General features: G+C 35.6%; 1 protein-coding gene across 1 annotated transcript; it reads left to right on the top strand.

Annotated features, from left to right (window-relative positions):
• Nucleotides 1-33: 33 nt before the first annotated feature.
• LOC140050940 (activating signal cointegrator 1-like) lies at nt 34-20,426 on the top strand. The gene is made up of 11 exons (XM_072095951.1): nt 34-109; nt 3,972-4,099; nt 5,134-5,494; nt 6,183-6,428; nt 6,652-6,821; nt 7,274-7,595; nt 8,551-8,720; nt 17,415-17,536; nt 18,340-18,437; nt 18,886-18,982; nt 19,718-20,426. Exons 2-11 carry the CDS (start codon nt 3,999-4,001, stop codon nt 19,780-19,782), a joined length of 1,752 nt encoding a protein of 583 aa, XP_071952052.1. The 5' UTR covers nt 34-109; nt 3,972-3,998; the 3' UTR covers nt 19,783-20,426.
• Nucleotides 20,427-23,163: the final 2,737 nt, after the last annotated feature.

The raw sequence follows: 23,163 nt of genomic DNA, 5'->3' as shown, positions 1-23,163 counted from the left end.
GGTGACATGTTATTGACCAATCAGCTGTTGTTGTGAAATTCCCAGTAAAATTTCCTCGCGAAAAAGAAGACAGAAATCTCGTCCCGTATGGTATAAAAGTATTTTTCAGGTAGGAACAGATAATTTAAAATTGCCAACAAATCCAATTTGTTTTTACATTGAAAATATACCTTATGATAGAAAATTCAGTGAACTAACTAGCCTACTATCCCTAATAATATCTAGGCCCCTCTAGCCGCCTAGCTAGCTAGTAGGCCTACTAGGGCCGGCCTAGGCCTATTATGCTACTATGCCATGCCTAGTTGGTTCTACCAGCCAGGGCAGTGAAGACTGAAGAGCTCTTCTCTCAGAGTGGTAGTAGGCCTAGTAATATAGGCTAGCCTAGGCGTAGGAGAGACCTAGTTCTCAGCTCAAACAGTCAGTCAAACGTTTCGGCTGACATTTTATGTTGATGTATCCTCAGTAGGCCCTATCCTATCTATATAGGCCTAGTAGTATACAGTGAGAATTCACCTGTCACGATAAATATGGTCCGGGGCCAAAATCGGTCCGGCCAGACCAGTTTTGGCTCTAAAATTGTGGCCAAAAGCAGTCCGCCACTGCCAAAATCGGTCCAGGCTTTTCTTCTGTCGATTTTAATTGAATTACTAGGCCTATGATGCTGTTTTAAGTTGTTTATGGCTAGAAAAATATCCCATGATATATCTATATATAAATTTACGTAAGGGCAAAATTCGGTAAATCGCGCCTTACTTCTAGAATTTTCACTCGATGGTATGTAAAGTTGGTTCGTACTTTCGGTACTGATTTTAACCGCCTGATGTAACCCTGTTTACTAATTAAATTGAGTTAGATAATTAGTTATTGACTATTAAAACGAATTTAGGTTCAACGATTTGCCCCAAATAGGGGTGTTTTCCGATCGTGGTATACACTGTCTAATGGATGTCCATCTTGAAAAATACCCGCCAAAAAAAATGCGAGGAGGCTTCGCATTTTTCTATCTCCTCCTACGATAATTGTTTTTAATAGCTGAAAACCGGTTGAACAGCTAGAGTACACCATCATAATGTTGAAGACAGGCCGATTTTCTTTAAAAAATACTATTTTGATAGATTTAATATACGATTATACAAATGTATTGATTTGCGATGAATGGAACATCCCAATCTCTCAGTCTGCCAGAGTTTGGTTTAACACAAGTACTGTAGGTAAATTTATGAGCCCTTGGTTTAACACATACGGTAGGTAAATATATGGGCCCTTTGAGAATAAACTTGCAATACTTTGACAATACTGTAAATACCTATTAACTATTTTTCATTTGAATCGAACATTTCTTACTGTGAATGTTCGTACTGTTAGATGTAATATAAAAATATATACAAATAAACTTTATTACTGAGACTGTGGATAGGCTCTACTGTTAGATATACAAATAAACTTTATACTGACAGTTCCTTCTCAACGTTTGTATTAATTAATAATTACCAAAAATATAAACGTCGTAGTGGTGTATCGTGACATGTACTTTAATATTTCAATCGATTATGACAGTGACAGTTTTAACAAAGTATTAAATCGCAAATGTTTTAGGCCTACTGTATTTAGAGGTATATTATTTATAGGCCTATAAAACATGAACAAAATATTTCGTTACTCAGTGGATAAAGAATATATTTAAAAATTGTTCCTCTTTGTACCTATCCGCTTTCCCATCCCTCAACCCTAATGTTACATAGCGAGGAGGCTTCGCATTTTCCTATCTCCTCCTACGATAATTGTTTTTAATAGCTGAAAACCGGTTGAACAGCTAGAGTACACCATCATAATGTTGAAGACAGGCCGATTTTCTTTAAAAAGTACTATTTTGATAGATTGCTAGAGTACACCATCATAATGTTGAAGACAGGCCGATTTTCTTTAAAAAATACTATTTTGATAGATTTAATATACGATTATACAAATGTATTGATTGGCGATGAATGGAACATCCCAATCTCTCAGTCTGCCAGAGTTTGGTTTAACACAAGTACTGTAGGTAAATTTATGAGCCCTTGGTTTAACACATACGGTAGGTAAATATATGGGCCCTTTGAGAATAAACTTGCAATAGGTTCGGAAAATGTTAAAAACCAATTTCTATTATTTGAATCGGTAAACAGTTTCCATTTATTATACATTGATAATGAAACATGAAATATTCCTATTTATGTCCCTCGAGGTTCATTACAATTTATATTTAGTAGTCCCACGGACTTCATCTTAGCCACTCCCCCGAGTGCTAAGGCCAAATTTATGATACCCTACTTTCTATGTAAGTTTATGTGCTTATAAATTAAGACTCATGTAAACAGCTTGATTACATCATTTTACAGACAAACGAAACTTTTTTAAACCTACTGTTTCAATAACTGAGTATAATACTGTATACGTTTTCATAAGTAAGCGCATATACATTTTCGTGTTTTCATTGACGAGATTGTAATAGTAACTTCAGTAACTATTACAGTACTTATTTATTATACGACACAAGACAATGTCTAGATAGATCCCTTAGGCGTCATAAATCACAGGCCAACAAATCAGTACTCATGACAGAAATTCGACCCAGTTTGGTTCACACAAATGTTTACAGGAATTTCAACACCACAACCGATGATTTGCCCTAAATATTTAGGTAGACTACAGTTTTCACTGAATAGGAGCTTGCATTTCCGATTTCCATTTCGCAGAATGTCTAGGTCTATTTATTTAGTTTGGTTCTTATAATATATAAATACAATCAACTTTATTACTGCGGTTCCATCACCACCACCACGTGCCGCCCAATTCCCGTACATACATTTCCATTTCTCCCTAATTTCTTTAATCCACATAAATTAATTGTCCTTTATGGAATCCAGTATTGGTTTTGTTGTCTCTATTTCTGAATACCCCAATTAGGGGGACACTTCCGTTTTTGTTTAGTGTCCCAAAAAAGTCCCCGTCCGTGGATTCTACTGTATTCGAGAACCATCTGTGAGCACCCCTAGATGGTACGCGAGCGAAGCGAGCGTGCCATCTAGTATTAGTAAGTTATCTTGTCGGATAAATACTATAAATAAATGTATTTTATCTAAAAACATGACTTAGGTGTTCACTCATATTTGGGCCTGCCACACACTCACAGGAACGGGTATGAGACGCTGATATTGCCAGCTAGATTTTATTTATGATTGAGGCCTTTTTCCTTCCTCAGCCTAATCAATATTGGATAATTGTTTTATAATAATTGTATTGAATTGATATATTGATTGATTAACCATAAATAAGTGATAAATTAAATTGTTTTTAACATCATGGGGAAACGAAGATGTTAAAAAAGAACAAAATGGATTAAAAACAGGCAGAGATACATATTGTATACAAAAAGCCTAACAATTAGTACTTATTATTGATGAGTTACTACTAATAATGATAATTAAAAAAAACAGGCTTAAATTATAATATTAAAATAACAAATAAAACCCCATAGTTTTCAATATAATGACTAATCATGGCCTTTTTTTAATGATATATGCATTATGAATCATTTTGCGCACCATATATTTGTAAGACCGGACCATATTTGGCGGCCAAAAACAGTCCTACTGCCCGGACCGATTTTATCCAGACCGGACCAGTTTTGTCGGCCAAAATTGGTCCGGCCGGACAGGTTTTGGCAGCCATAAATGGTCCCCCGGACTGATTTTGGCAGCCAAAACTGGTCCGCCGGACCGATTTTGGCCCGGACTGATTTGGGTGTGACACACCCAGTAGTGCAGTGAGAATGTCATGGCATGTTTATTTATTTATTCTCATTATTTTATCAATTAGACCGAATACACACGTCACACACTTTAATTAAAAGTTGAACATTTCCTTTCTTTTAAAGTTACAACTTTTTTTAAAGTAATTAAAGTTAAAACATATTTTATTTTTTCACCTAGGCACGAAGGGAATTTGAACATTTAATAATGGCTGTTGTGATCAACAAAGAACAAAATGATTTATTTCAATGGTGCTGTCAACAGTTTGTAGATATTCTTGACCTGGATTCACCCCAAGATATAGTCCAGTAGGTAGAGTTACTGCAGACAACGTTCCAACCCTCAAGTTGCAAATTTTGGGAGGTTTGAAACAAATGTTTTCGGTTTTTAACAGACCTGACCCATTTAACGGATTTGGCACGGTTTAAACTCATCACAAAATACATTGTGCAATCAGCATTTCTAGCAACTAATCATATAGAATATAGAAATTACCTTCTAAAAAACAGAATTCAGACAGTAAATATGGGTTTGAAGAATATTTTTATCTAAACCAAAATTTCTGGAGATTTTGTTAATATTCGGGAGATTGGATGGAAATTCGGCTCCCTGCGAAATTGGTAGGTTTGGAACGTTCATTAATGGGAGCTACTGCATTTTCAGATCTACTGAGATTATTTTTACAGTTAGGTTCAGGTAACACCAACGCTAAATCAGTGGTTATAACCTCATCCTGAACTTAAAGATAATCTCAGTATGTGTGAAAGAGTAGCATGGATATATTTAATGTTAGTCTGTTAATCAGATAGCAAAGAGTAAAATATATCAAAATAAATACTGATCATTAGTCATCCTATATCAGTTGACCATTTTGACTTTCAATGACCAATGTGAAACCAAATCTAAATTAATTATTACAGTTGAAACTAACTTATCTCAAGGTTTTCTTAAAAATATCACTTTCAGACAATAATTGTGTTAATAAATCAACATATGAAAACACACAATAAGAATAATTGCGACCACGCAGTTATGTTAAGATGTATTATGACAGTCAACTCTCCCAATACTAGACACCTTTGGGCAATTGACCAATTATGTCTAGTTTTCCGGAAAGTATGGTACTCGGAATGTGTTCTTAATGGTAAAAATGAATTTGGTACCTTTTAAACCTTGAGAAAATCTGGTATTGGGAGAGTTTCTGGTTGTCCGAGATTTCCGGTATTGTGAGAGTCAATTGTATCACTGTATGATAAATGGTTATTCACTGCATACACTTTAATCAAGCTTTATTTTAAATGACTTATTTTTAAGATTTAACCAATTTTTTTTTACCATTTAGTTACCTACTTTCAATGAGCAAGGAGCTAGACCTTTTAGATTATCTCAATGATCTATTAGACAAATGTAACTCCAAGCACAACTCATTTATTACTGAACTTACAAAAAGATGGAGAACTATAAATACAGAAACTTGTACGCAAGATATAACAGTCAACCATTCCAGTCCGTCGAACATGGATGTTCCAGAGAATGCACAAATATATAGAAAACCAGCTGTAGAAAATTCTTTAATTTCTAGTAGTAATAATAGTAAAGGACATAAAGAAAGGCAAGAAAAAGAAAAGAAGCCAGGAGAGTTTGTTAAAGTGGATTTATCATTGTTAAGACATGAACCAAAGATGCCTGGTGATGACAAAAAGGTATATTATTATTAACAACCATTTTGGAGTGGAATTGTGGCTTGGTGGTTATGATGCTCGGCCAATCCAAGGGTCCTGGGTTCAAGTCAGAATTTGTTGTAATGATAAATTACAACTCAACTCCCAAAGACTTTGAGCAGGATTTTTTTTTTTTTACATTTAAACATTTATTTACTTTCAATGTCATGGTAACAAAATAAAAGGTGATACATAATATGACAAATTACCTCTTTTAAGAAGAATAGTGAATGAATTTACTTAACCTTGGCAATTTGCCTAAACAAATAAAAAACAAGACTCTTCCAAAACCCATATGAAAAATTTTGTTTTCATTGTATTTCAAATTTTCATTGCATTGGCAATACATGTAGTACTAGTAAAATTGAGACGTTTGGCCTTTTATTGTGTTAGATTATGGTATTCAGTCGCACCAAATGCCTGGTTCAACTGATCCATAATAATAACAGTTTTACGGTACTCCCACACCATTAATATGGGGATTGTTTTCTCGAATAAATACTTCAATGTTGGAGTTACTTTTGAGAAAGTTTTCTTGAGAACAGTATACATTTTAGTCCTGTATTCAGAGGGTTAAAAGCATACCGCTCAATTTCTGTTGCCCAAAGTTTATTTTAATCTTCCCCTGTATTGAATTTGAGTTGATTTTGAGTTATTTTATTATTATCAGAGTGAACTTGACCAGTTTCTACAATCATGTAATAAGCAAGGGGCACGGAAGAAACAAAAACACCAACAGAAGTTTGTTCCTCTTTATAGTAACGAAGGAGAGGCAAAGGATACTGTACACTTACCAGGACGACACGCCTGTGAATGCCAAGCCCAGAAGCATGCTCTCATTAGTAACTGTTTAGTTTGCGGTAGAGTGGTCTGTGCCCAGGAAGGCTCTGGCCCCTGCTTGTTTTGTGGTAATTTGGTAAGTACATGCCTGTGAATGCCAAGCCCAGAAGCATGCTCTCATTAGTAACTGTTTAGTTGGCGGCAGAGTGGTCTGTGCCCTGGAAGGTTCAGGCCCCTGCTTGTTTTGTGATAATTTAGTAAGTACATGCCTAGATACACTGTTCATGGCATTTTCAAAGTATGGCTAGCTCAATGATCAACACTTACACATTTAACAATAACATTTTTACCTTTTTTAGGTTTGTACACGAGAAGAACAAGAAATTTTATCAAGGAATTCTAATAAGAGTGAAAAAGTTAGGAGGAAATTGATGGGAGAAAAGCATATCAGTAATACAGACAAACAGAAGATTTCTGTGGAAAAAGCAATCAAGAATAAAAACAGACTGATAGAATATGACCGAACGAGGTGATATTAAATTGTGGTTTAAGCTTGTTCCTAAAAAAATAATCATCTTTATTGGAAATGATACTTTTATATCGGTGGCACAAAAGTAATAAAAAAAAATCAAAGAAGAACTAATTATGTACAAAAACTTGTAAGAACACAACAACGATGCATAAAAATTATTTATGCATCGAGTCATCATTCAATAAAGATTTTTCATAGCGTTTTACAATGATTTACAAAATGTGTCTATATAAGGCTATCTGTCATCAGATTTGCCTTATCACCAGTCCACGACAAATTTTGTTTTTGCAATAATTTTTATTTTCGTCTTATCTGTATGTTATATGTTATTATAGTTTGTGTGTCAATAACTCAAATTTCATGTATTCTTGATCCTATTCTTATACTGTGCCCAATAATTATTGTGATTAGATAATAGCATTTTGGTAATCAATCGATTTTTTTTCTAGCGTCAAGAGAACCCAAGTTATTGATGATGAATCTGATTATTTTGCGACTGACACCAATCAATGGTTAACGGACAAAGAAAGACAATTGTTAACAAAACGTGAGTCAGAGCTACGAGAACAACGGCATGGCTCCAGGTTAAACAAAAAAATAACGTTTGACTTTGCCGGACGTAAAGTTGTAGATTCCGCCGAAAGTATCAATATGTATGATAGAAATGATGCTGTTGTGAAAGCGGTTAACTTTGGAACGGATTTAAGAAAAACGAATGGGGTGCGTGTCAACGACCTGGTAAACCCTGCAGTAAAATCACAACTGCCAAAGGTCAGTTGAGTTAGGTTGTGTTCACACTAAATAGTTTAGTGTTTTATATTATAAATTGAAGTCACTTTATATTTAGCATCGTAACTGTTCACACTCTTCCCCTGTAGTTCATTTTGTATATATGCCATGTACTATAGATACAAGCCTATACATTTGTAGGTCTGAACAGGCCCTTAGATTGTATAAAGGCAACCTGAATCATCATCGGGCCAAAAGAGCCATGGAAATCCACATTTTATTGTTCAACAGTTAGCCATTTTTTAAATGAGATGAAAATAATTCCTTAAAGATGTATTGTCCGCCAAAAGCATGAAAAATGAAGATTAATGAAATCAGACTTTAAATATTTTGCAGTTTTATCTTCAGTTACTTCTGTGAAAAGAAAAAAAAAATAATAATTTCACTTATAAAACAACATTGTGTGACAGACAATTTCAGTATTTTTTGCTTTAACACATTGACTGCCAAGGAATTTTCCGTAATTTCTGTCCCAGTGCCAAGTCCCGTTTGAGATGATTATATTGAGTGTGAGGGCGCCATATTCAATGCATGAGGGAATAAACACAAACAAACATATGACATTTATTTTTAGATTATCGTTTACGTACATCATTCATAAACTGCCATGCGATAATTCCTGTTCCAATCACCACTGCCAGCGATTCTACATACAATACAAAAGTGCTACGATTTTGACGTAGTATTACGTCTTGGCAAGTAGCGACACGCAATTTTTGAAGTATAAATACGCCGTGGCAGTGAACGTGTTAAATTACATTTTTTTCTGGTATATAATTTCTTTTTCGATCCAGTTTTTGGTTAAAGTGAATAACTGTGATTGACATTAAAATGCTTAATGTTAAAAAAAATTTATTAATTAATATATCTTCAAATCATTATAAGCCACTAATGTATAAAAAATAAAATATAAATTATTTCTTTGGTTATTTTATAGTTTGTGTCACAAGTTAAACCACCAAAACCAAGCGGCAGCTCACTGAATTTAGAAGCAAATCGTAGCAAGCATCGTATACAAGATAGAGAACTTCAGGAGATGTCTGACGAAGGAATGTGTCTTAGTATGCATCAACCCTGGGCATCGCTTTTTGTTCATGGAATTAAAAAGTAATATTCTATTTATTTATATACAATACAATAAACTTTATTATCAAATCCAACAAGATAATAAAACATATGGAGAAGATACAACAAAGGAATAAACACCTTTACAATTAAAACCAAAGAAAAAGCGAAATTAAATCTAACTATACTCTGTTTTACTATTGTTATTATTATACCATATAGGAATTCAATTTATCTTTGTATATTTAATATTTGTTTTATAATTGTTATTGTGGTTTTATTCTTGCATATCAAACTCTTCTTCTATATAAAATAAAAGCAAATTCTTGTCAAAACATTTACAGGGAATTTCTACACTATCAAACTTTATGTGACAAAAAAAAATGTGATTTGCCATATATGAACATGATGATGTCATATCACTACCATATTTGGACATATCACTACCATATTTGGGCACATCATACTTTTTTTGTCAAACTAGTTTGATAGTGTAGACAGAGCTTTAGCATTGATTGATTGATTGATTGATTGATTCTTTTATTTTTCACACAACATTCATAAAAATATAAATAAAAAATTAAGTACAATAAAGTGTGAAAAACAGGATAACCACAAGCAAGCAAAGCTTTTAATCTGTGGCACCCTAACTTAAAATATAAATTTACAAATATATTACAAAAATGTTTTCATTTAGTAAATAAATGAAGGAAAATACAACGTACTATAATATAATATATATATATATGTTACCTGCACAGAAAAGTAGGCCCCTATTAAATTTCAAGATCCAATGACCTGTGGAAAGTCACATGACCAGTTTGAGGTTGTTGCCTTTGGCATTGGGCTCATCATTATTAAAGTGCTCGATCCAGAGTTAACAACTTCTAACTGAGGTCTATGTGATTCTTTCGCAGGTAAGTTTATGATATTTTATATTCCTTTTAACTTATATATATTATAATTATGACAATTTGTTATGTTATGTTTCATAAGGATACTGAGTTATTTCTCCAGTACCCAGATTGAAATTATTAAGTAAGAAACTGAGAGGATAAACAGAGCGAATACTGTGATCAGATGATTGTTGTTCATTTTAGAAAACAATCATTATATTTTAAGGTTAATGCTAGATGATTAAGTTATGTATTTAGTACAGGATAGAGATAATAGCTAAATGTTTATACTTTCATTTTATGTCAATATAATGTAACGAATTATTAGGCTCAATAGCTATTAGAGGCCCTGTTAACAAAAAGAGTATATACAGTACAGTGTATAGGGTTAATGACCTTGCCATTAATTGCTGTGGTATGTAAGGCTCTGCTAGTGGAACTGGCCGTTACTATGGTAACCAAGGTAGTGAGTCATTGTTGCACTGATAACTACACCCAGGGTACCAATTTAGAATTGGGTTTTATAACTATGCTGGTTTCCTTATTTAGAAATCACATATGCTAGTGTAGAGTTGTATACACTGATAAGATGACCTTAAATTAATGTATCATGTTTTTGGTTTAATTCAGTCAGATAATTCAATCAATAATTAACGAGTTTATGTAGAGATTATTTAGTTAGTTATTAAACATAATGTTTGGTAAAGGACCAATAGCTAGATTGATGTATTAGTTAAATTGTTTCATGTGTTAACACTCGTCATTATGATTGTAGTGTGTTAAGATTATTAAAGTGCTCGATCCAGAGTTAACAACTTCTAACTGAGGTCTATGTGATTCTTTCGCAGTCGAATATCCTGAACCGTAAAATCTGGCGATCCTGCCAGGACTATTCTGACAGAAAGATAAACATGGACCTCCAGACACTGGAGAGAGAAGTGAAGGATTGCTTGTATAAGCTAACCCTTCCTCAGCTAAAAGAGGTGGCTGGGGCAATCAAACAGGATGCAGGAATTGCAGACAAGCCAATCCGGGCAGTGTTAAAACATATTCTAAGATACCTCGAGAGCGAGGAGGTAGAGGCGCTCGAGGATGGAGGTGAGAGCGTCCTGTTGGTGGTAAGAACAAAAATGGAAGAGTTTAGAACATCCCCAACAAGCTCAACCGAAACCGAAACCACACGACCATTGCCGTCATCTATTGAGATGTTTAAAAGAGAATTAAAGATAAAGGGACAGATTGGGTCTACTGGACAAACTGACAAACTATCCTATTTAAGCGTGATGAGACAGATAGAAGACAGTCTCACCCGTGGTTACAACCGTAGCGCCATTTTAAATGCTGTAACTATGGCTGTAACAAGTGGAACTCCACTCCGAGGCTATCTAGAAAGTCGACCAGAAATGAGCCTAGCTCAACTCAGACGAGTCCTACGGTCCCATTTTAAGGAAGGAGATGCATTGGACTCTTACCAACAACTATCTGCCGCTTACCAACAGCCAGATGAATCGGCCCAAGAGTTCGTTGTCAGAGCTATGAATCTCCGTCAAAAGGTGAGGTTTTCATCCAATGAGGAAGGGGCACCACTGATGTATGATGATCAATTGTTGAGAAGCACGTTCCTCCAAACACTGCAGACAGGTCTTAGAGGAAACTTGCGCATTGAGATGAGAGAGCACCTTCAGGAACCCAATATCTCAGATGAAGACCTCCTTGAGAGACTAGCCAGAGTGGAAAACCTCGAAGATAAACGGAAACAGAAACAATGTACATCAAATACTGTAAAGGTTGCCAGTGCAACCGTTACCACATCTTCGCCCAGTGATGAAATCAAGATGCTGGTAGAAGGTTTGAAGACACTACAGGCAAGTGTTTCCGCTTTACAGGGAGTTGTACAACACACAAACAAAGGTAGACGGAAGTCAAGAGGAAGAGGATGTAACAGTTGCAAGCAGGACGGTAAGGGAGATGATTGTAGGCATTGTTACAAGTGTGGAGGTGACAACCATTTCGCTAGGGCTTGCACCACCAACCAGGGAAACGGACCCCGATCATCCCAACGGGACTTGGAATGATCGTAGAAAAACCCAACATGTCCCCTAACTCCAAGAAGCGTGAGATAGAGGTGGCCAAAGGTGATCACATGTATCAAGGCCAGTCTGGGATTGATCACTCGAAAGGAAGTCACAGTAACCAGTCGAAGTTTGATCCAGAAAAGAAGCACCAAATTAGCCACCTCACACCTGGGCAACACCTAAGATTAGTCAACCTCATAGGTAGACGATGCACTGTCAAATGCAAATTAAACGGGAACATTGAAGAGGTTCTATGGGACACAGGTTCTCAAGTGTCGATAGTGTCTCAGACATGGTGGAAGACAAATTGCCAAGGTGAACCGCTGAGGAATTTAAGGGAGCTTTTGCAATCAGATCTCAAACTTACTGCTGCAAATGGTACTGATATACCTTATATAGGATGGCTTTCTCTGAAATTTCAACTTTTATCTATTAATAATAATGATACCTCAACATTTTCTACTTTAGTACCAGTCTTAGTAACAGCTGATGAACTTCCACAACCAATCATTGGCTACAACGTAATCAAGGAAATTGTACAAATTGAGCAACCAGAACTTGTTAGGACAGTAAAAACATCATTTTCAAAATGTAATAACATCAAAGCTCAGAAGTTAATTTCAATGATGCGAAATTCCGATCCTACAGATTTTTGCAATATATATTCAGGAAATTTGGTACATGAGGTCCCAGCGAAACAGACAACGTTCATACGAGTTAGAGCTATAACTGGTCCTATCCAGGAGAAGATGATGGTGATAATTGAACCATTACTTGAACCACATCTCCCCGATGGATTAGAAGTCAACGAAAATGTAGTAGAGCTAACATGCCGTCCCTGTAATGATATCAGAGTCTCAGTTACCAACAAAACGGACCAAAATTTGATAATTCCCAAGAAGACCTTATTGGGGAAGTTACAACTTGTGAGAGCTATCTATCGAGGTGTGTTCGAAGCTGGAAGCGATGAAGTTGTGCCAACAGTAGGGGTACAGACGGCCAGAGTAGATGTGACGCCAGAAATCAATACTAGAAACTGGAAGTCTCAACTTGACTTGAGTCATCTAAGTTGCGATCAACAGCATATAGTAAATCAGATGCTTGACGAAGAATCCAATAGTTTCTCCCACGGTGAGCAAGACATGGGTTCGATACCAAGCCTACAAATGAAGATTAACTTACTCGATAACATCCCAGTCCAGAAGACGTATCAGTCCATACCAAGACCTCTTTTTCAGGAAGTCAAAGACTACCTTACTGATTTAATTGATCGAGGGTGGGTCGTCAAATCCAAATCTCCGTATGCATCACCCGTCGTGTGCGTTCGTAAGAAGGATGGAGGACTTCGTTTATGCATTGATTATCGGGAGTTAAACCGCAAGACGATCCCTGATTGCCAACCTATTCCCCGAATTCAAGACGTTCTCGACAGCCTTGGTGGGAACCGCTGGTTTAGTACCCTTGATCAAGGAAAGGCGTACCATCAAGGATATATGACAACCGATAGCAGACCACTCACCGCTTTTGTAACACCTTGGGGTCTTCATGAATGGGTCCGAATACCTTTTGGACTCAAGAATGCCCCAGCTGCATACCAACGATGCATGGAAGACGCATTAGAAGGTCTAAACCACCAAATCTGTGAGGTCTACCTAGACGATATTATTGTTTATGGGAAGACATTCGAAGAACATCAAATCAACCTACAGAAAGTACTAAAACGTATACAAGAAAAAGGAATGAAATTAAAACCTGCCAAATGCAAACTGTTTCAATCTGAAGTGAAGTACTTGGGGAAAATCATTAGCCACGAAGGCTACCGGCCTGACCCTCGAGACACCGAAGCATTATACACCTTGAAGTCCAACATTCCTCGGACTGTAGGGGAAGTAAGAAAACTGCTAGGATTTACGGGATATTACCGTCGGTATCTTAGGGACTACTCCAAGCGAGCCAAACCATTATTTGTGCTGCTAACTCAAGCTGGTACTACTACAAAGAATAACCAATCAACCAATAAAAAGAACCAGAGAAAGAAACAGAAGAAACACAGTAATAGAAAGGACAACGGACAAGTTCCATCTTCAACTCCCATAACATGGCTCCCAGAGTACCAACAAATAGTTGATTCATTCATTGACGAGTTAAGCCGAGCTCCGATTATGGCATTTCCTGATTTTGAGAGACCGTTTGAGCTGCATACAGATGCCTCACAAGATGGACTTGGTGCGGTCTTATATCAACGCCAAGATGGAGTACTACGAGTCATAGGATACGGATCTCGTTCCCTTACACCAGCGGAAAAGAATTATCACCTTCACTCAGGCAAGCTGGAATTCCTAGCTCTGAAGTGGGCCATAACTAGTCACTTCAGAGATTACCTATCCTTTGCAAAGTCATTTACCGTTTATACGGACAACAATCCTCTAACTTACATACTAACCACTGCCAAATTGAATGCCGTAGGTCATAGATGGGTTGCAGAACTTGCAGACTTTAATTTTACCATTAAATACAGGCCAGGTCGCAACAACGAAGATGCAGATGTACTATCAAGAATTCCGATGTCACCCAGTGAATTTGATCAATGTACTGAAGAAATTTCACCATTGGTAATGGATGCTGTTGTTCAAGGTATTGCAATACAACAAACAGCTGACTTTGCTTACATCAATCATATCGTTACCGATCATGTGCATATACAGGACCAACCATTTGGCATCACACCGAACCTATCTACATTATCAATTGCGGAAGTACGTTTGGCTCAAGAAGATGACCCTGCCCTTGCAAGATTCCGAGAATACAAAACCAAAGGTAGATGGCCCACTAGATCCGAGCGCACCAATGAGATTCCTGAAACCAGGACCCTGATGCGGGAGTGGAGTAAAATCAATCTTGATAAAGATGGTATTCTTCGCCGGACGACGAAGACTAGGACACAACTATTGATCCCGAAAAGCCTTCGTCCGATGATACTCAAATCGCTACATAATGAGATGGGACATCTTGGCACTGAGAGGGTACTTATACTAATCCGAGAGAGGTTCTACTGGCCTCACATGGAAACTAACATCAACCATTATATAAAACAAGAATGTAGCTGTGTGAAAGACAAGAAGCCATCCAGAATTACACGTGCACCTCTGGTAAACATCAAGACATCGGAACCATTTGAACTTGTCTCCATAGATTTCCTTCACCTTGACAAATGTAAAGGAGGATATGAGTACATCCTCGTAGTGATGGATCATTTTACAAGATTCGCTCAGGCTTATCCAACCACCAACAAGTCGGGCAAGACAGTTGCTGACAGGATTTTTAACGACTTTGTTCTGAAGTTCGGTTATCCACGCAGACTACATCATGACCAGGGTCGTGAATTTGAAAACTCTCTATTTCGACGCCTTGAACAACTCAGTGAAGTCAGGGGTTCCCGAACTACACCATATCACCCTCAGGGGAATGGACAGGTCGAGAGGTTCAACCGAACCCTGTTGTCAATGCTCCGCACTTTAACTACAGAGCAGAAGCATGACTGGAAACAACATCTCAACAAGGTTGTTCATGCCTATAATGTTACTCGACATGAAAGCACAGGTTACTCACCTCATTACTTATTGTATGGGCGGTCACCCCGACTGCCAATTGATCTTGCATTTGGATTATCCCCAGATGGTGATGCCGCTGCAAGTGAACACCATGAATATGCCAAGAACTGGAAAATGAGGATGGAAGAGGCATACGCTTTAGCTAGATCGAACATGCAGAAATTAGCAGAAAGAAGTAAACACCGACATGACCAACAACGGCCAATCAGTACATCATTATCACCAGGTGATAGAGTCCTGATCAAGAACTGTGTTCCACCAGGTGGTCCTGGGAAACTTCAAAGCTTCTATGAGGACAGAATATACATAGTGGTGGCGCAAAAACAGGAGTTGCCAGTGTATGAAGTTCGCCCAGAAAACGGTAATGGTAGAGTACGGACCCTACATAGGAATTTACTTTGTCCCTGTGACGCTTTAGTACCAGATACTCAAAATGTTGCATCGAAAAAGAAGACAAAGATAACTCCAGAACAACGATTACCTAGTGATCCGACGGAGAAGGCTACACCACAACCTGAGACAGATTCAGTAGGTTCGGATGAAGAAGATGAAGTATATTTACAATATCCCCTATTAACCAATCCAGAACCACAATATGCATGTACCAGTAATGATTCATTGGTACAAGTTGAACCATATGCCACCCCACCAACAGCAGAGGATTCTACTGTGGATGAAAAGCACATGGAGGCAGCCGGCGACACACAACATGCTGATATGGATGAACCAGTTAGTTCAAATGAACAGGTACCAGCAGCAGAGATTGGACGACCAGTTCGTCATCGCCAACCTCCTACTTTGTTTGGCTACCACAACTTGGGCACACCAGCACCAGGCTGTATGCAGATAAATGGTGCTAACACCAGACCACTACAAAATCCATATTGGGACAACCACTACCGGAATGGACCTATCCAATTTTATCCACAACCAACTCAATATGCAACTCAACAACCAATCTGTACAGAATTTCATCCTACCAGACAATGGATACCACCTACTGTACCAGGCCAATATCCAATGTTTCACAGAAAGTGTTAGGATCTGATGAAATTGAACATTGATTGTAAAAGAAAGTGGATTTATTTGTTACCCAATTGGTTATTGACAGAACTTACAAGTGTTTGTGATTGAGTACTACAAAGAGATGGTTGATAATGTACCATGAGCAACAGGTAACTATTCAGGCTGTGCATAAACATGGAGATGGTATCTACGGGGAATCACAAACTGCAACCAACCTGGTAATGACAGTGCATTGTGTACAGTTGTCGACAGATAACATGGACCAGCTCTTCTATGGATGTATCGTTATTGGACGACGCATGGGTATGTCGCATGCATGCAACCCTTGCACATCCCTCTTGGACACCATGGAATGAGGTAGTATCAGGAGTTTAGCTATGGCTAACTGTAAGAAGCTGGATCCTACATTCTAATATTGTGACACAATGAACTGTAGCAATTATCACTTAGATAAACTGTAAATAATTGAAATTTAATAAATATGTGTATTCGTTTGTGGATGTCGGGGACGACATCACATTTGTGGGGGGAGTATGTTACCTGCACAGAAAAGTAGGCCCCTATTAAATTTCAAGATCCAATGACCTGTGGAAAGTCACATGACCAGTTTGAGGTTGTTGCCTTTGGCATTGGGCTCATCATTATTAAAGTGCTCGATCCAGAGTTAACAACTTCTAACTGAGGTCTATGTGATTCTTTCGCAGTCGAATATCCTGAACCGTAAAATATATACATCACAGTCTCAGAATATATATGAAAATGTAATTAATTAAGTTATTTTACAAATGTTGTTTTCGCAAAGATATATTGTTTCTACGACCAATGCATTTATTTAGTAATAGTTTTTTATACTGTAGTACTAAGTACAGTACTACCTTTTATACAATGGATACCATGACATCAATAATAAGTATTTTTGATCATTTATCAGACATGAAGGTTGAACATATCAAATCATAATATCCCTATTAATATTCACTATAATTCTTCTACACAATAACCAATAATAAATTATTGTTTATATTATTTTTTTTTCAGACAACAAAATAAAGTAGTAAATGAATGTTTAAAAATAGAAATAAAACTATTAAAGTCATAATAATATATGTACTTTTATTTCTGTATCAGACATGAGGGTAGGACATGGTATACTGCTCATCGCGGAAGATTATGGATAGCAGCGACAGCAAAGATGCCATCAACAGAAGAAATTAACGAATTGGAGTCATTCTATCAGTGTTTTTATGAAGGTAAGTATTTTACGTACTGTCATTAAATGTTATAGTGTAGATGCACTATGTGTTTATGACATATGAATACAAGTATTAATAATCATGATATTTCTCCATGTATTTAAATAAATGAATACAAATATTAATAATGAAATAGTTAGTAAATATCCAGAGCTAGAAACTCTACTTAGAGTGACTCCAAAGAATTGTGCTTACTGTATAACACATGGAATTTAACCCATCTTGTGGTGTTATAAATGTATTCATCCCCATGACTAATTTCAGTTTAGGCCCTCTATTGTCCCACGGTAGCTCCATATCAGCACACCAGAAAATGCCTTTTCTTTCTGTGTACTAATTTATGTCAATTGTATGTAAATGGGTTTTACATCACATCTGAAGGATGAAGCAATGATAGCAATGTAACATTGCCTAAGGATACAAGCAATGGCACAAATAAAATCTTGAACCTACGACTTGCTCTTAATCCTGGTGGTGAAACAAGTCTTCTCGGATAAGGACTATAAACCGTAGGTCCAGTATACACAGTTATAACCTGTGTGCACTTTAAAAAGCCAACTTCATCATTCGAGAAATGTAGAGGTTACCCAGTGAACTGGTTCACAAAATAGCCACTGTATCAGGAGGATTACCACCTGATAGGACAGTGAATTATTATTTACTATTGGTAATCCTTGGCCATATGTGCCTACAGACATACATAAAAATAAATACATTTCTCTTTTACAGTTTGATTGAGTATCCCTGTTAAGCAAAATGTATCAGCATGAATTGAACAATGTTCATTTTCTCTTTTGTAGATATTGATATAGCATTTCCAGGTGTATATCCATCTGCCTGCCTACTTGGCTGTGTTGATGTCATTGATTGTTTGTCACAAGATCAATATAGAGTTAATGTAAGTGTGTATACAGATAATGAATATTTATGAGTAGTTTAATTCGCAGAATATTTTCATGACTTTAAAGATTGACTGTTCTATTTAATGAGCTGAGTTGAATATGAGCCAGGCTGAATGAAAATATTCTTCCTATTCAACAAATGCAATGGTGTTGGTTGTTCTTGAAATTAATAAAATTGTTGCATTTTACATTTATACTATGCAATTCCTATGTCCTGCCAATTTATTAAGCCCATATATGGATATGATGATGTCATATCACTACCATATTTGCGCACATCACATTTTTTTTTGTCACATAAAGTTTAGTAATGTATACAGAGGTTTCGACATGACATTTCTATAATGTTACTTGATATAATATTCAATAAAAAGAGTGTTTTTGTACATGTTCAACTTTTTGACTTTGCACATTGTAATAACAAACATATCACTTAATCTACAGTTTCCAGATGGTGAGTCTTCATCTCCATATGTGATAATTGCGGAGAATTTCCAAGAGTTAGTTGTAAAATTTCCAATCAAAGGACAGCACAAAATATGTAAGCTATAACACACTTTTTATTTTATTAATTTTGGCAAAAGAAACAAACAACAAATAGTTTGATTGTGCCAAGACATGACACAAGAAATTTGTTGTGAGGTAATTTTGGCTTTTCATTCCTAAATAAAACTACTGCATAAATATCTATCAATTGAATCAAAGTATTTACAAAAATCAAAACAAAAGTCATTATTGTATTTGTACTGGTACATACACACAACCTGAAGTTGCTAGTTATAAATAAATATATTTCTATGAAAATAGTTGAAGCCTAGTGATTATAAAGGCTTTTGCAGTAGACATGGAAACTCTATATGAATAGATATAATGATATCTGAAATATTTATCAACTGAATAAAATTGTAAAAAAAATCAAAACAAAATTCATAAGTGTGCTGTTACATATACACAACCTGAAGATGCTAGATATAAATAATTATTTCTAAAAATTTAATTATAAAAAAAGTTGTGATTATAAAGGGTTTTGCAGTAGGTAAGTTAAGCCTGCAAAATTTAAATAGATTGTGGAATTACTCCATGGATAAATTGTAATATTTTAACTTTAGTTTACAATTTCTCTCTTTTTAAAAAAATCTAATTTAGGGAAACTGATTTAATCATTAACTGATTATAAAGGCTTTGCAGTAGATAAGTAAATAGTTGTGGGTATTAATAGTAATATAGTATCTTTTCTTCAAGTTACAATTTCTTTTTTTTTTATCATCTAATTTAGGGAAACTGACAAATGATATACACAGTGCGGCCAAAAAAGGACTACGAAGTGTACCAAAAGTGTGAACTAGAAATGATGTAACCTTGTCAAGAAATAAACATTTACAATTTAACCCAGGATTTATCAAACTTGCTTAGCAAAAAAATCGTCTTAACTTTGCCTTAAATCCTTGATTTTGCTTTAGTCGGATTTATTAATATATCTAAGCAAAAATATTTGCATAATTTTGTATTAAGACAAACAACACCTTGCCTTAAAATGAAACGTAAAATTGACCAAAGACAATTTCTCTGCTAAGACGGTTTGATAAATAAGCTTAAGTTATTTGCTTAGTGGTGTCTGTTAAGGGGCGTGGAACTAAACGTGTGGCAGTCACAGATAAACGCTTTGATCTCTGGAGCTCAGAATCCTGTTGTTAGAATACCTTGGTCTGATGCATATAGGTGTAACGAGTCATTTCTACTCATTCGAGTTAATGGTATTCATGGTATATTTTTAAAAGCATCCATTCTATGTCTTAATAACAAGTTTATTTATTGATATCGATGCATTATGTTAGGTAAATTTTTAATTTATTTCCCCTGGGAAACTTGGTTTTAACATCATTAATTTGTTTGAAAATCACTGGGTTTTCAGTTTGTTCTGAAATAGTAACTAGTGTTTTATTTGTATTTAGAAAATGTTAACAATGTTATAGTAAAAATATATATTTTGCAATACATTTAAAATAATTAAAATCATACAGTAATTTGTTTCTGATATAATAATTAATAATTATGCAAATAATTTAAATAAATAATATAGAAAGATTTATTTATGACTTTTTATTATATTGTGTGTTTTTTGTTGCATTATTAAATAATGAACAGGTGGTGTTTTAGCTACTAGCTATCATTTCCAGTGACTCCAAGTTATGCAAATTACATATCTGGAAATGAATGCATTAAATAATATGATGGGAATATCTCCGCCTAAATAAATTTGTTCTACAGTAGATCCCCATTAAGGGGACCAAGTAAATGTCAACTTAATAGGGGTTTCCCTTGAATATGGGCTGACCGTAATGTAATGAGGCTAGACTTGCTCCAAGTCTGTATTCATTGTCTTTTATTTATTTGATTTTATTTCGATTTTTGTCTGAAAAAAATCCAAGATCAAGTATACATATAAACAAAATATTTATCTTGTTACTAATATTAAGACAAAACTCCGTCTGGAACCCTGACTATGTTAAGGTATATAAAGTGTCCCCTTTAAATCAAGGTGTCCCAATGGAGGTGTTCATTGTATTACTAGTATTGAATGCCATAGTGAAATATGTAAAATCGAGTATGGTGTGATCATCCCATTGTTAGCAATACAGATAAACACCTCGTCCCAACAATGGCATTACGGTGTGTATATTTTACAGATAGACTTTCCTCTTTAGTTAACTTCACACATTATTGACAACTATACATTAAGCTTTTAATATTATATGACCAGTCATTCAGAGTGAAGAAGAACCTGTGGTAAAACCCTGGAAGAATATTAAATAATCGATTATTGTCACCAGTTCTATAATTATCGATTATTGTCACCAGTTCTATAATTAGACCAATGTTTACTAGTTTAACAAAATCCCTCACAAAATTGACCAACAAATTTAGTATTATGTTTTGTTCCCTACACGCTGACTACAAGTTCAAATACTGATGGTATCCGGTTAGACAGTGTAGTGCTTTGTATTTGTTGATACTAGGTTGAGTTGAACCCAAGATTCCGAGATTTCAAGAAAGCTCTTGTCACATCTTGGCAATTATTATCCAAATGTCACTCATTGATAAACGAAATTCATAAATATCGTCTGTGATGACAAAACGTGGGGTTGAACAATAGCTTGTCCATTATTGATAGTTATGATCATAAATAAATAAACAAAATAAGTGAAACGACATCTTGGATAAATGACATGTCCCCGATAGCCTATATGTACATGCATATCCGTGTTCATAAAATGTCATCAAAAAAATTACAATTCATTTTCTCCTGCACACAGTCCAATTATCTAGGGACGAGATAAATCCGATGTTGTTTTTATCAATAAATTAGCTGAGACAACGCCCTCGTTATATTTATTTTTTATTTATTTATTTATTTATTTATTTATTTATTAAGGTATAAAAACATCAAATTCCAACCAGCAGCAAGAGCTGAAAAGGTTGGATTACAATCATAAACTGAGAAGTAAAATACATCATAGTAGATCTAAACTAAACATTAAACTTAAAGGATTCGTGCTAAGTGCGGAATAGTAGACCGCCTATATCTTTCAGTACGACATCTGCAAGAATCCAACTTTGAACTAGTATTGCTCCTTAATACAAGTATTGTGACATGCAATACGCCTTGATACAAATTATAGCAGGCCCTGGTGTAATCAGGGAGGGAGAGGTAGGCCTATTTTATACCTTCCTGGTGTAATGTATACAGAATAGGAAATTATTGTTGACACGCCTAACTAACTACCCGGTCTTACTTTCCAAATTAGCGCTGCTTTGAATATTTTCTTTGGAAAAAAAATAGAAGAAAATTATGTCTATAGTTCAGTATTTGATTTAATAATATCCATAATTTCTATTCAACTTCATCCTCCCTCCCCTCTCCCCCTCCCCGCGTTTAAACCTCGAACAAACATTAAACTCATATGCTGTGTAATGATTAATGCAGAACGACCTTGTAACCGAAAGATACTGCCTAACTGAATTAAAGTTTAATTTTCGTTATGCCGCATTCAGATAGAATTCGTTTATTGCAAAAGAGTGAAACTCAACAATTATTAGTGTGAACATGCATGAAGGTATACAATTAGATGCTAATGTATTAATTGTATACCTCCATGGTGTGAATAATCAGGGAAGAGTACTTCATGGTCTTAAATTATCACATAGCAAAATGAGAAATTTGAGCTATTAATTAGGCCACTTAATGAAAAGATATTGATCGTTCTTTAAAAATCAGAGAGGAAGGGAGAAATTTTATTTTTTTGTAAGGCACCAGGACAAAATTGTTAAGTTTTGTGTGTTGATGTTCGTTGTTGCTTAGGCCGACTTTATTTAAATTTTTGTAAAATACACCAACTATCAGTAGTATACAATACGTTTTTTTCACCGTTTCAGCAGCAAGGTAAAAATCGACAAAGGGATGTCACATTAGGATGTAGCGATTTTAATAAAATTAATGAAATGGAACATTCATCACATTCTTATAACGATTCACCTGCGTGTTGTCAAATGTGTATGTAATGACGACTTTTACCTGACTAATACATCAACTCAACCCTTCAGCCGTATCTAGGATTCCAGAAGCCACAATTTCTCATCATTTTATATACTGTACTTATTGTGTATAAGAGGTTGTTATAAGACAATAAGCTTTTTATACTTCGATTCCTGAAACAACAGTTC

Source organism: Antedon mediterranea, chromosome 6 (assembly GCF_964355755.1).
Source record: "Antedon mediterranea chromosome 6, ecAntMedi1.1, whole genome shotgun sequence".
NCBI lineage: Eukaryota > Metazoa > Echinodermata > Crinoidea > Comatulida > Antedonidae > Antedon > Antedon mediterranea.
This window is presented reverse-complemented; position numbering and strand designations above follow the sequence as displayed.

Excerpts from the sequence above, each read along its gene's own strand:
- LOC140050940 (XM_072095951.1), top strand. The coding sequence starts at position 3,999 with ATGGCTGTTGTGATCAACAAAGAACAAAATGATTTATTTCAATGGTGC. Across the intron at positions 6,822-7,273 it reads ATAGAATATGACCGAACGAG|CGTCAAGAGAACCCAAGTTA; the intron begins GTGATATTAAAT and ends TTTTTTTTCTAG. Across the intron at positions 17,537-18,339 it reads CTATCAGTGTTTTTATGAAG|ATATTGATATAGCATTTCCA; the intron begins GTAAGTATTTTA and ends TCTCTTTTGTAG.